We start from the raw sequence: 13555 nt of genomic DNA, 5'->3' as shown, positions 1-13555 counted from the left end.
TGTAGTCTTGGTAATATAATTAGAATTGTCAGCTTTGAAAATCATTAACTAAATCATTAACATGGTGAAACACATCTTGATGACATCAAGATGTGTTTCACCATGTTAATGATTTTCATACTTACAGTTCTAGGAAACACAGAATGGGGGGACTTTATTATTTCCACACAACAGCTCTAAGGTATATTAATGACATAGTAAAATGTTGAAAATGGGTGGTTTTCCCCTTTAAGCGCCATGTGCAGCAGGTGGCGTTCATAGCGGTGTGCAGTACATGCGTGTATGAGGGGTTTCACTTAGGGCTGCATTACTTTATGTAATGTATCAAAGAACTGACACAAAATGTATTTTACTTGTAAAATCAACTAAATCGATTAGCCCGATTAACCACTTAATACTTCATCGTAAAACATGGAACAGTCACAAAAATAGCTGATCTACAAACTCAGGTGATATTCTTTTAAAACATCCCCCCACCAAAAAGCTACATTTGAATTAACCCCCCCTCCTCCCCCCGCCATCTCCCAAGTTGAACATTTTAATTAATATGCATTATAGATTAGTTTTAACTATTGCACCCCTAGCTTCATACCCGTGTTATCAGGCATGGAGGCCTGGTCTGTGTGACGCTCCTTCTTGAAGGTCATGTTGCCCAGCTGCAGCACAGCGGACACTACCTTCAGCATGCCTGCATGGGACGAGACAAACGCTGTGTTAACACCATGTGGGAATACTCATACCTTCTCGCTCAACATATTTTGCTTGACAAAACAGATGCATGTTATTGTTTGTATCGTTTGCCTTGTGTCTTTTATGTCTTGCATATTCTAAAATTCAAAAATAAAGAAAAAAACAGATGCGTGTTCACCTGAAGATAAGCATCACAGACATTTGTTCTGAACACCTATAGGTTAACACGCGGGGGTAAGGGATATTAACTCATAATTTTATTCAATTTTGCTCCCGACTCACCAATCTGTTCATCTTCTGGGATGCTCATGATCCTAAAGGCCTCCAGGGTCTCTTGAAACAGGTCCTTGTCCTGCTGCCCAGGGATGGTTACGTTCCCGTTAACCAGGAAGCGGTAGTTGTTGTAGTTCTCCAGGCACAGCTCAGCTGAAGGAGGGGAAAAAAGGAGAGGACAGAGATAGAGTGGGGAGAAGGGGGGTTGGAAAGACAAAAGTACATTAAAAATCTACAACATGCAGACTCCTTCATTGTAACTATGGAATATCAAAATGTGATTTGACGTGTTGTTGCTCACAGCGAATTTTGTCGCCGGCCCCAGTCAACATGTAGTAGAAGATGTGGAAGGTCCTCTCATCTTTGGCCTGGCGGATGGCACGGGATTTCTCCAGCAGGTCTGTTGGTCAGCCTGTCAAGGACCAATTTTGTTTAACACTGGACAGCCTGACGTCTAGACTATTGCTTGAAGTTATAAGGATTTCATGTTCCTGCTATAAACTCCAATGCTGGAGTCTAAAAATACTATGAATGCATACTTTGAATATAAGGACCTCATGGCAACATCTGACTGAAAACAGAAAGACTCGATTTTGTAAAGGATACAGGTTTCGATGTTGGCACCAACGATGTATCCATTCACATCAAAGTTGATCCGGATGAATTTTCCCTAGAGGCAAAAAGAGAGAATCTTCAGCAAACTTTGCCGAAATTAGCCACATAATATTCCAGTGAGGGGATCAATTTGTGAGGTTGTCCCAAACACAAAATACTGAAAATAGTATCTTCAAAACTTACGAATCTGGAGGAGTTGTCATTTTTCACTGTCTTGCCATTTCCAAAGGCCTCTAGGATGGGGTTGGCTTGCAGCAGCTGCTTCTCTAGCTCACCCTGATGGACAGGAAGAGAATAGCCCAGGAAAAAAATGGTAAGATTAGACTTAGATTAGACCAGTAAGACTACTTCAGTTCTTTCCATGAAGTCTTGTCATTTTAAGAACGAAAGAAAATACCCTTTTAAACAAGAGTGAAACCCACTCTGTTCAGTTAAAGGATGTTTCTTTTAAACAATTCTCTCTACTAAGGGGTCAAATCTAGCCGGACCCTGTGACTCACATGGGTGACTCATTGTTGTGCTTTGTTAGAACATTTAACCTTCATCTGGTTTTCATTGAAGGCAGAATTACTCTATTGTGAGAAAATAACCAGTTGAGACACTGATTTGCATGTTCTTTACACAAAGTGATTTCTGTATACAGTAATGGCATACATGTGATAATAAAAAAGGAGAAACAGCAAGCAGTGGACAATATAATAAACATAAGCAGGGATACCGTGTAGTCTCACGTAGCCAGGCGATCAGAGATCTCTGCCTACTGATGGTGGTGTCTGGTGAGTGGTGACATCGAAATTCAACGTACGCATTAGCTAGAACAGCAGGAAAAGCTGCTACAGACAAACCTATGCCCACCGCTATGAAAACTAATATCACCATCCAAATATGAAAGACCACGCGAATGCATTTGAAGTGTTTTGTTTTAATCTACAATCTTTCCTCCACACTGAATTTAGATGTCACAATTTGGTAGCAGCATATCTTCGATCATCTGGCTACGCAAGACTAGGGATACAGTGTACACACACACACACACACACACACACACACACACACACACACACAAGTATGACCACACACACAATGCACACAAGCCTTGACCCACACATAGCGCCTTGTTAGTGCCCAACCCTGCAAAACACCCAGTTAAACATGTTACACCTGTGACCCTCATCAGTAACCCTTCACCCTTTGACCCACAGCAGAATATCCCAGAGCCCACGCATGGACCACATTGCACAAATCTCAAATTCAGCATAAGTTATCACTCTACTAGGACTTGCTGATGACGTCAAGTCATTTTTCCACCAAATTAATTTAGTTCAGTCAGCTGTAAGTGCACATACATGCACATATGAAGACCATATGGCCAAATCCATATCAGCCACCCTTTTCGTTAATAATCTAATAAAGTTCTCTATATATCCTCACCCCATAAAATCTGAATCATAAACATTCCATCCTTTATTAGTCCTGGAAAGGTTCGTGGAGCACGGCTTATAACCTTTTTCAGTCATGTGCAGCACCACCTTCACATGTACACTACATACTGTAGCAACACACATCCACACCTTGGAGGGGCCAAGTACAACCAGAACCGTCTACAGCTCCAGGACAGAGAAAAGATGCGGCCATGTTAAACATCGTTCACGCGAAAGGGCTTATCAACCACTGGATAGAGATCACTTAAATCCCGCCAATAAAAATAGGGAGACGTGCTAGCAAGCGTTCCATCCACAGCTGCCGCTCTGTTGATTTATGGACACAGCCCATATGTTGAGCCTGGGGAATGAAAATAAGATAAATCATTGCTATCACCTTCTTTGTCAAGACCAGAGAGGGGAAAATGTTACTCTAAGAAGCCAATGGACTTCTTGGCTTTGTTGCAGGTCCCTTGAGGCACATTGCGCAAGCGTTTGTCCCACATCAAATAGTTTTTGAGCTTAATGATAAGTGATCCAGGGCCAATGTTCCTTCTGAGACTTGCAACCCATCATAGGGAGGTATTTTTCAGGACACTTCCATACACAGGGCAATGTACTGTGACACAGAGACTGAATAGCATCGCAATGTGTCTGGCCTCAGATCTTGAAAAACAGTGAAGCATACTTTTAGGGTTGAGTCAGTGAGACTTGAGGAAGAAGTTTGCAAATAGCCACATATTCAAGCACACTTCTGGGACCACAGGAGCACACACGGCAACAATAACTGAAAAAGTCAGCCAGATACGGTACAGACTCCCCCCAAATTTATCTTCTAGCTGCTGGGTTGCAGATTAATTACCCCACTCAATCCGTTAAATTCCAGCTCCCACCCATCTGGCTGAAATTTTCACGAAGAAGTTAACACTCACACACACATAAATTCCATCTGACTTCCCATTGGCAATTAAGTGACCCTTGACCCTCAGTACCCAGTGACCCACTGCAGAGTGCGCTCCAGCAGCACAGGGGAAGAGGAGAGTGCAGCGAGGGAGAGACGAGAGGGGATATCGCTTCATTTATACTTAGTTGCACATTGGTGTGGCGTGCCAAAAATAGCCATTCTACAAGCTCGTAACAAGTTGCGAAGCTTCGAACAACTAAGCATAAATCAGGCTTTAGGGAGTGGAGCGGGTGGAGTAGAGAAGATGAACAAGTAGAAGAGGTGGATCCGGGGGTGGTGGTGATGGTGGTGGGCGATGATTATATAAGCGAGGGGAGCATTTACATAAGGAAGAATGGAGGAGAGATGAGAGATAGTGGGGTAACTCACATGTGTGAAGATCGAGCTGTTCTGTTAATGGAAGAGAGAAATACAACCTCAACAAAATGAACGCATTGGATGCTGATGTGGTATCATTAAAGCTCCAATGACGTCTCTCTGATAGAAGCAGTTTTCATGGGACCAACTTGGAGACTCTTCCATAAAACCTCTGAATGCACGTTTGTCAAGCACAAAAAAGCACTCAAGAATCTCTGCCAATATCCACAAAACATGTCAAAAGGCATCTAAAAACTAAAGGCACTTGAGAATAACTTGTACAGAAAACATGTCATTTTACATTTAAGAGCCTTTTGAGAGTGATTTCTCGTCACAAACGCATTGGAAAGATTATCATATTTTACATGTCCTTGCAACAGAACGACAGAACGACACGATATTAGGATTCAGGAAGAAATTGTCTGAGTCGATCTTTATCGGCACTGCAAGTGTTCAAGGAGGAGTCTGAAGTAACGGTCAAACACAACAACCAGATTTACCAAAATATTTCAGCTCAGCCTTGAAACCTATGTTTCTGTGCCTTCAGATCAACATTTCTCTTAAAAATCTGATTTATACTGCATGCTAGCATTGCACACGAAAATAGCCGATTGTGAACTTGTAGATCAGCCATTTTCGTTCTGCAACACTGGCACGCAACTAAGTAGAAATTAGGCTTTCCTGCCTTTACAGCTACGGTGACACAGTGAGTCAGAATATAACAATGTGATGATGGATTGACAATGATGTAATGATTGTGCCTGTGGCACACTGGTACATTTACACATACACAATACAGTCGCAGTACAAAGTGGTTGATGGAGTACTGTAATTACAGAGGAATAGGAAATGGGCGTTTCAAAGTGTACTTAGGAGTAAAATAGGAAATGTTGGTTCAGTTCACGTGAGTGAACAAACAGAGAAACAAAAGGGGGTGATGGGAAAGAGGGAAGGTAAGATGGGAAGAGAGGAATACAGGTTGAAACCTAAAAACATTTTAGTAAAAAAACAAAAACAAGGTTATGCAAGGATATAGGAACAGAGAATGGATGCAGGACTGACCTGGTCTTTCTTGGTCTTGTGAGAGGAGGCCACATGAGCCAGATACTGGATAACCTTCTTAGTGTTTTCTGTTTTACCAGCACCTGACTCCCCGCTGGGATGGAGAGAGGAGGGAGAGAGACAGAGAGGAGGGAGAGAGACAGAGAGGGAGAGAGACAGAGGAGGGAGAGAGAGAGAGCACGAAAGAGGGAGAGTGTAATGCCTCATTTTTATACTCAAACTATGGTGTCGTGTCACTTTCTGGCAAGAATCACGTTGCAACATCATTATGGGATCAAAGTTTGAGCTCAGAGGTATAGAGAAGGTTTAACAACTTTTGTCAATGGTGCGGTGTCTTTTGACTCACGTGCAAAGAATGGACTGGTCTTCACGATCTGCAAAGAAAGAAATAAATCTTCATGCAACAGTTTTGAGCAGAGTCACAAAGTAGCATGGCATGGTGAGTGATTACAATTCAAGAAAGTGAAGTTACAATTGAATTCAAGTGTGGCAAACTTCATATAAAGTGTACACTGTGCATTTGTTATCTCAAAAGAACATGTAGTTGTGTCTTGTATAACAGGAAGTACTGTGGGAACAGACAGGAAATTAATATCCGGCTTTCTGTGAGTGGAAATGGTGCTCGCTACCACAAAAATAGATAGCTACAGTAATTAGCGTCCGCCTATTTTGCAACTCCAAAAGCTTTTCTGGAACCAAATATGGCAGAACAGGACATGAGTGAGTGGGCACAGCAAGTACGACGGAATGCCAGATAATTCTGTACATTGAGATAATCAGGATCTGTGGAGGATCGCTTTTCTCAGCCAAGACAATACATACATCATCTCATAGTGTGACGCTTCGTAAAACGGACACAGGACAGAGCTTGTATAGAAAAGATTATAAACAGAACTGGTGCACATGAAGCTAATGGGCAACATTGCCTGGAATGCCTTCAGACAAAAAATCAACAGCAAACGTATCGATTATGTCACATCACCGCATCGATGCAGAATCATGCACGGCCACATCGCGAAGCAAAGTGTCTTCATCTAAAACTTTCAAATAAAAGTCCACATGCAACTCCACGAGTACAGCACCACCACCGTGTCTGTTTACTGTGTTCTGTGCGAGCTGCTGCAGGTCAGTGCAGCATATTAGAAGTTCGATGAGGCTGTGTATGTGTGTGTGTGTGTGTTCCCTCCAGTGGGGGCTGGTGTTGATTTGGGGTGGGGGGTGGGGGGCTGTAAGGCATCAATTTTACTATAATGCTACCCATAGTTCACCCTGCAGCAACAGCATCACATTGCAGATACCAAGTTACAGCAATGACACTACTGGCGTCTAGTCCATCTACTTTTTCGTGTCGCAGGTTGATCAGGGTGCAGACTTACCCTGCATCATGCTTCTGTAGGATGTGTCAGTGATGGCGTAGATGTGAGGTGGCATCTCGTGTCTCTTCTTTCCCTTGTACATCTCTACGATCTCTTCAGAGTAGATGGGCAGGTTCTTGTAGGGGTTGATGACCACGCAGAAGAGGCCAGAGTATGTCTATAATACAGGCAATACAGACAGGGATGCATTTAAAAATCACACTGCACTTGATGAGTCATCTTTGGTGCCACCGGTGGAACAGCTGTGTAGCACAGTAGAATCCTTTTGAATGAGTAGATGAGGACGTGAAGGTAGGAATTAAGGTCGGATTGTCGGAAGGTTGAACATAATTTGATGAATTAATTTAATGCAGATTGACACTGGTGTTTAACGAAGTACAGAATGAGGGACATTTCATCCAACTGATGAAATGTTCTGCTACTGCAGCAGTATAGAAATATGAACGCAAGACGCATTGCATTTAAGATGATCAGTAAGGACAACAAACTCATCCCTATTCATTGCACACACACACATGCTCACATATTAGCCTCTCTGTCCTGAGAATTCAGCCAAACATGTCTCCTAAGTGATGACCGAATCGTCACCCCTCCACACTGCATGTTACAACCGAGTGAAACGCTGCAGATGAACACGGTTTGACACCTACATCTTCAGAGCACCTCAGTCCGTCATCCTGTGTTTTAGCTTTTTTTTAACCTATTGAATGTTAAAAATCACACCCGTGTGAACTGAGTGGTGTAAGGTCTGTCTGACGTAATGAAATCATGTCTGACGTAATGAAATCACACCCGGGTGTGATTTCATTACCTGGCTTTGTTTGTGCAGAAAAAATGAGCATGGTTGCTATGTTCACCCTGTTCACCCGGGTGTGATTTCATTACGTCATTACAACAGGGTGAACATAGCAACCATGCTCATTTTTTCTGCACAAAAAAGCCAGTTGTAGGAGTGGTTTACACCACTCAAAAATCCTACTCCATTCCTTTCCCTAAACCCCTGCAAACCATTCCTTTTACTGGACAGTCTGGGTTCTTTCTGTTGTCCTATAGTTTTGCTTCAAGCTATCCCACCCCTCCCTTGCATTTTGTCTGCTCATCTCCCGCTGCATTCCTGTGCTGCCCTCCACGAAGCTCTGGACCCTGGCTATGACCTGCCAGTGATCTCTCAGTTTCTCTCTATGCCAAGAAGAGGTCTGTTCTACAGGGCACTAATGCAGAGGGGGCTCAGCGAGAGTAGGGTTCTGGTGGTTCAGGGCGGAGGGGTACCAGTGTTGACATGACCGGGGTCATGGCACCATCTAAAAAAAAAAAGGGGTGAGCAAATCACTCCCAGACCAGGCAAGACACCGAGGTAAACTGCATCAATGATGGGGCAACGATAACAATTACAGCACCATTAACATTCCATATGCACTTCACTTCCATCGCTGCATGAAACTGGGCTCTGAAGACCCATAACTCCCCTCCTCCACTAAGAAACACCACATTCTTTAGCATCTTTCCCTCAGGAGAACATTGTTCCCCGAAGCTTCCTGTTTACAGCATAACTCCAAACAGAGAGAAGTAGAGGGAAAGAGAAATCTGGTCTTCCTACCAAACCGTTTGTAAACACATTGGACACTGGCTTTGCAGTGACAATGTGCAGTTGCACACAATGGGTTGTCACAAAAACAACGGTGCATAATGGGATGATTAGGAGATGGGGGGGGTGGGGGCAGTTTGGAGACTTTCCAGGACAGACGGACTGGGCCTAGGCTCCGATATGAGCTAATGGCTCTTTCGTAACCACAGAGGAGGGGCCTTAGATAACATCACCGGGACAAAGTCGCCACAATTATATGCTTTAAGGGAGGTGTCCAAAGGGGAATAGCAATACTGTGGTATGTAGGTCTGTTCCTATTTTGGGCATGTCAAAGTTGTTGATTTTCTATTGGGAGCAACATTGCATGCGTAGAAATTACTACTAGACTAACACGCTACATGCATTCGTAGAAATTCCTAGGCTGAGATCAGTAACAAGTCATAAAAAGAGGCTAATTCAAGGAAATGTATTTTCGCCAATGGGTTCCCAGATTGATTAAACGCAGATGAGTCACAAATCAACAAGTCCATAATTGACCATAGCAGACAGATCTAGGAGGACTCAACACATGTAGAAGCATACATTGCGGCTATTGTGAATTTGTAGATAATGCCATTTTTGGTGACAACACCGAGGCGAGGTTAGGGAGAGAGAGAGGAGAGAGGGGACTCAGCGATTGAACCAAAAGAAAGTAATATTTTATTAACATATAAGCCGCCCGGCGCCCGTGCCTCAGTGTTGAGGCTCGGAGTTAACACCTTGCTTGCCCGGACCTATTTAATCCATTACTAAAATGTGCCCATCATTTATAGCGCCCGGACCACTTTTACCGGCGCACCGGAAGTTGTTGTGAATGTCTGTGTAGCAGCTAACAATAGCCACACCACTCTAGAGTCGATCGACAACAACGGGAGGTAAGAATAAATCTATCGCGACTAGCGACTGGACAGCGGAGGGCCGTCAAACACAGGATATTTTTTCAGAATTAGACGGGATGATTTAGATCGCGAGTTATGAACGTTTTAAGATTTTAGTTTTCGTCAGCTAAACAGGCAGGGGACATTTTCGATGACGTGTCACTCTTGCGCGCCAGAGGATTGGGCAACAAGCGCTCCTAGGCTGTGGAGCGATGCGATCGGTTTTGATATCATTAATCTCCGTCCTATTTATCAATCTCCCCCTTGGGCACTTGACCATGAACTTGAACTTGACGGAGATCTCCGCCCTGGGCCTCCATGGTGTTAACAAAGATTTCTTTCCTCCTCGATTTTTCCAAGTATCACTGGTGCGACCTCATTAAATTTGAAGTATCACCGTAAGAAATTAAGTGTCATATACGACCTATTAAGTCGCACGCTGGAGCCCTGCTGTGTACACAGTCTCTTTGTCAAGTGGCCCGTCTTAGAGCTGCTATGTGAAAACCTTATTTATAGCAAGCTGCAGATGGACTTATGTTTTGTTTTTGACGGTTGAACAATTTCACAATAGGTAGGCAAGGCCTAATAGCATTTGTTATGGTATATTTTGATTTACAATTTAATGCTAAGTTATTTATGTCTGAAGGATAGTGATTTAATGCCAATCACGTTAAAGCATCTTCTAAATATAAAGGCAGTTCAAATGATGCATCTGACTGCTTGTTTTAACTAGCCATATGCATTAATATTGAAAATTGAGGTGCATGTTGATACACCATAGACTCCCAGTCCAATATAAAACAGGTGAATTGTAATCAAATTGAAACATGAGACCAGTGAAAATTCACATCTCTAATGGATGGCCTGCCTGTCCTGAATACAGAACCATGGTACTGAAGACAGAACCAAGACATAATATATACGATTCATGTGTGTGAGAGTGTGACTGTCGTGCACTCACGTAGATAAGGCCAGAGTAGTATCTCTCCTTCAGATTGTGGAGCACGGAGGCCTCGTTGAGGCAGGTGAGCTCGGCCATGTCCTCCACCTTGCTGAACTTGGGTGGGTTCATCTTCTGGATGTCATCCTTGTTCACCTTCACTTTCTTACCGGAGTCAGCTAGCTCCACCAGGCACTCGTCGCCGCGCTCTTCCTTCACCGAGCCGGCCTCGAAGCCCAGTCGATCCGACGGTACCCACACCAGCTTCTTGGTGGCCCAGTCGGCTTGTGCCAGTGGATTGTTGACCATGTTGCGGTCCACATACAGGAACTTGTCTGCGTCCGACATGGTTGCTACATTGAAGAAAGAGGGAGGAAGAAAAGCGGGTAGAGGACAGAGGGGGGAAGGAATGGAGTAAGCAGAGAATATTCAGTTAGACCTGCAAAATCATTGACAGGTCAGAAGACCCAGACAAAAATCACACCCCAATCCCCTTATCACTTGCAGAACGTAAAATTCTCCAAAGCACAAAATGTGAATCACTTTTATGCATTTGCACACACATTCATAAACAGATGGTGGAGGCAACCATGTAAGACACCACCCTGATAATTGGGACTTGGGAGCAGTTAAGGGTTCAGTGTCTTGCTCAAAGAATAAGCGTTGATCGAACCAGGGAGTTCGGGATTCACAGACGTTGAGCCATTACAGTTCCGATGCTTCATTAATCCTCCCGTCCTGACAGACGCACAGCCAAGACTTCAAAGGATGCATTTACCTCACAGGTTCATTCTATTTCATCTCTGTATGACATCAGTAATATCTGGTAAAGGCGGCGGCGGCTTATCTAGCCTGTATGATAAAGGCTCTGGTTTATTGGATCGGGCTTCTTATATACCGGTAAGCTCTGGAGAATGCACAAGGCAGTGTGTCCACGTTAAGGTCAGGTTGACATAAAACAGCCGTGTCCATGCAGACCCCACGTTCCTGCTTGGCAATCCGCTGTGGACGCTAATCAAATTACTGGCTGCTTTTCACACCCACTTTTTTTGTTCAGCGAGATCTCACTCACCAACTATCAAATTAGTCCAGAGCGCAGTTGAAGACTGGCATTGGTGGTAATGACCATCATGTGCCAACCACTTTGTCTTAAATACGTGGTTTGAGGAGACTGTTGATTACATGCTCGGAATGACTTCAAACTAATCTTGCGCTTCTTTAATGCCAGGTTGCACAAGGCAATGATTATGTCGAAAAGGTGGAGGGAAATTGTGGACCCTGCGAGGCTTGCAATGACTCCAATAGGGGAACAACAGTTGATGGTGAGGTGGAAAGGTTCTCTCATTCAGCAGATTAGGCTGCAGAAAAGAAATTCACAGAAAACTTCCCATATAAAACCCCCAGGGAGTCCAGAACAATTATGGTCACTACAAAATGCTGTCTGCAGAGCTTTTGCACCAAACATGCCCCAGCAGTGGGGTCATGTTTGATAGCGTTCGTTCAGCCCGTTTAATAACGTTCACCTCTGGCTGCGTGCGCTGCTGCCAGAGGTGAATGGCTTCATGTACAAGCCTAGACACGGCTCAAGCCGTTGTCGTTTTGTCTGTACGTCTCATGCCTTATGAACAACATGGCTGTGACAGGGGAGGGACATGGGCTACGAGACGAGTGTTACTAGACGAGTATTACGAGTGTTAAACTGATGAAGGAACATGTTACATAAGCCCACATCGAGCCAGAGGGGAGAACAGAGTGACTTGCAGGCAATTAACTGAACCTGCTGAGCCTTCACTGACCCCCCCCCCCCCCCCCCCCCCCCACACACACACACACACACACACACACACACACACACTAAAATCCTTACAATCATTCCTACACAACAGGGGCGTAGCACAGCGTTCCCACCACGGTTGGCCCGGCTCATTAGCCTCCCAACACTCCTATACTTCCCTCAGGAAAACTAAAAGTTGCTTTTACCACTCCAAAGAGCACGGGCAACTTAGTTGTGTTTGCACATGTGGTGCTGCTGCACACATGCAAACACTAAGAAGAATCACAGTGCTACAAGTCAGTCGGCCCCTTCACTCAATATATCACCGTAATTAAGCTCTCGTTTACGTGCTGGCAGAGTTTCACTCTTCCATCATAATAGTTTTGCAATGCAATCTGTAAAGCCCAGTGGGGGTTGGTGGGGGGCTGCTGCTGCCAAGTTCTCATGCTTACCATGACATAAAACAGAGCTCATACTCAGCAGTGTAGATGATGTCTTGACGTGCATTCTTTCACTCAGAATTAATAGGCCTCACTTTTCACTTCATGTGGTTTGCTTAAATGCTGTACTGACAAGTGTTGTAGCAATAATAATAGCTAAATGACAACAACCACACACTGCGATGCTGGACTATACCCATTTACAGATCAGGAGGGAAAGCCAGGTAGCTAAAGGCTATGCAGTCCCACAGTCAGAATCAGTGATGGTATCGGTGCCGGGGGGGGGGGGGGGGGGGGGGGGGATTGTTGGGGGTTAATGCTGCTCCAACAGGGTCACGTCTGGCCCGTCCGTTCTGCCACATTAACCCCGGTCTGAGAGCTGGTCGCAGTGTGGGGGAGGTCCCCGTTCTTCTCACGACCTCCCCCCCACCTCTCTCAACACTCCAGCAACACTGTCAGTGCCTCTACAGCTGACTTCCATCAGACCCCCCCCCCCCCCACACACACACACGCACACTATCCTGCTCCCTCTCAAATTAGTCCCAATACTACTGCTTGCTGCTTCCTCTGGTCCCCTCTCCATCCCCCTCAGTCACCCCACAGTCTCTCCAGAGACCCATCACCATCCGCCACCCTGTTCTGTTTATCCAGTCTTTCCCAGGGCCACATTCCTTCTATACTCAACCTTTATCAGGGAGAGTGCGAGCAAAGGAATTCCACAAATGTCTCCCTCTTCTCTCCGTGTTCCCTCCCATCTTTCTCAGATTCAGTCTCACTTTCCTCTTCCCGTTTACACCCCTCCCACTGTTCCCGTCAAGTTGTCAGTTGTCATTATGATATTCAAGTAGATAAGAATCGACCACCACTACCACACTCATTATAGAGCTAGGAGGCTGTGTAGACCACTGGTTCCCAAACAGTGGGTCGGGACTCATTTGTGGGTCACAGAAACATTTTTATGGGTCTCTATTTTGTGTTTCCTACATTTAGCTTTTATTATTTCAAAACATTTATTTTCACTAATTTGGGTCCCAGGCAAAAATCTAATTTCTCTTTTGGGTCACGGGCTAAAATGCTAGGAACCACTGGGTTGACCATAAATCAGTTGGCTTTACTTGACTCCATGCAGGGCTGGACAAGA

At 44.6% G+C, this 13555-nt stretch overlaps 1 protein-coding gene across 2 annotated transcripts in view; it reads right to left on the bottom strand.

The window, feature by feature from the left end:
• The window catches only part of LOC306937481 (myosin-9-like), a 42728-nt gene that overhangs the window by 20025 nt on the left and 9148 nt on the right, over positions 1–13555 (bottom strand). Inside the window, exons 2-11 of one of the 2 annotated variants that reach the window (XM_079521282.1) lie at positions 10222–10553; positions 6759–6915; positions 5729–5756; positions 5383–5476; positions 4333–4353; positions 1762–1854; positions 1570–1633; positions 1265–1363; positions 973–1116; positions 593–688 (exon numbers count right to left, since the gene is read on the bottom strand). In XM_079521282.1, the coding sequence (XP_079377408.1) occupies positions 593–688; positions 973–1116; positions 1265–1363; positions 1570–1633; positions 1762–1854; positions 4333–4353; positions 5383–5476; positions 5729–5756; positions 6759–6915; positions 10222–10548 (1123 nt within the window). In that variant the 5' untranslated portion in view covers positions 10549–10553. The remainder of the gene's footprint in view (positions 1–592; positions 689–972; positions 1117–1264; positions 1364–1569; positions 1634–1761; positions 1855–4332; positions 4354–5382; positions 5477–5728; positions 5757–6758; positions 6916–10221; positions 10554–13555) is intronic. The other variant, XM_079521283.1, reaches the window with a different exon arrangement.

The sequence above is a fragment of the Electrona antarctica genome, assembly GCF_951216825.1.
Source record: "Electrona antarctica genome assembly, chromosome: 14".
In the NCBI taxonomy this organism is placed as follows: domain Eukaryota; kingdom Metazoa; phylum Chordata; class Actinopteri; order Myctophiformes; family Myctophidae; genus Electrona; species Electrona antarctica.
This window is presented reverse-complemented; position numbering and strand designations above follow the sequence as displayed.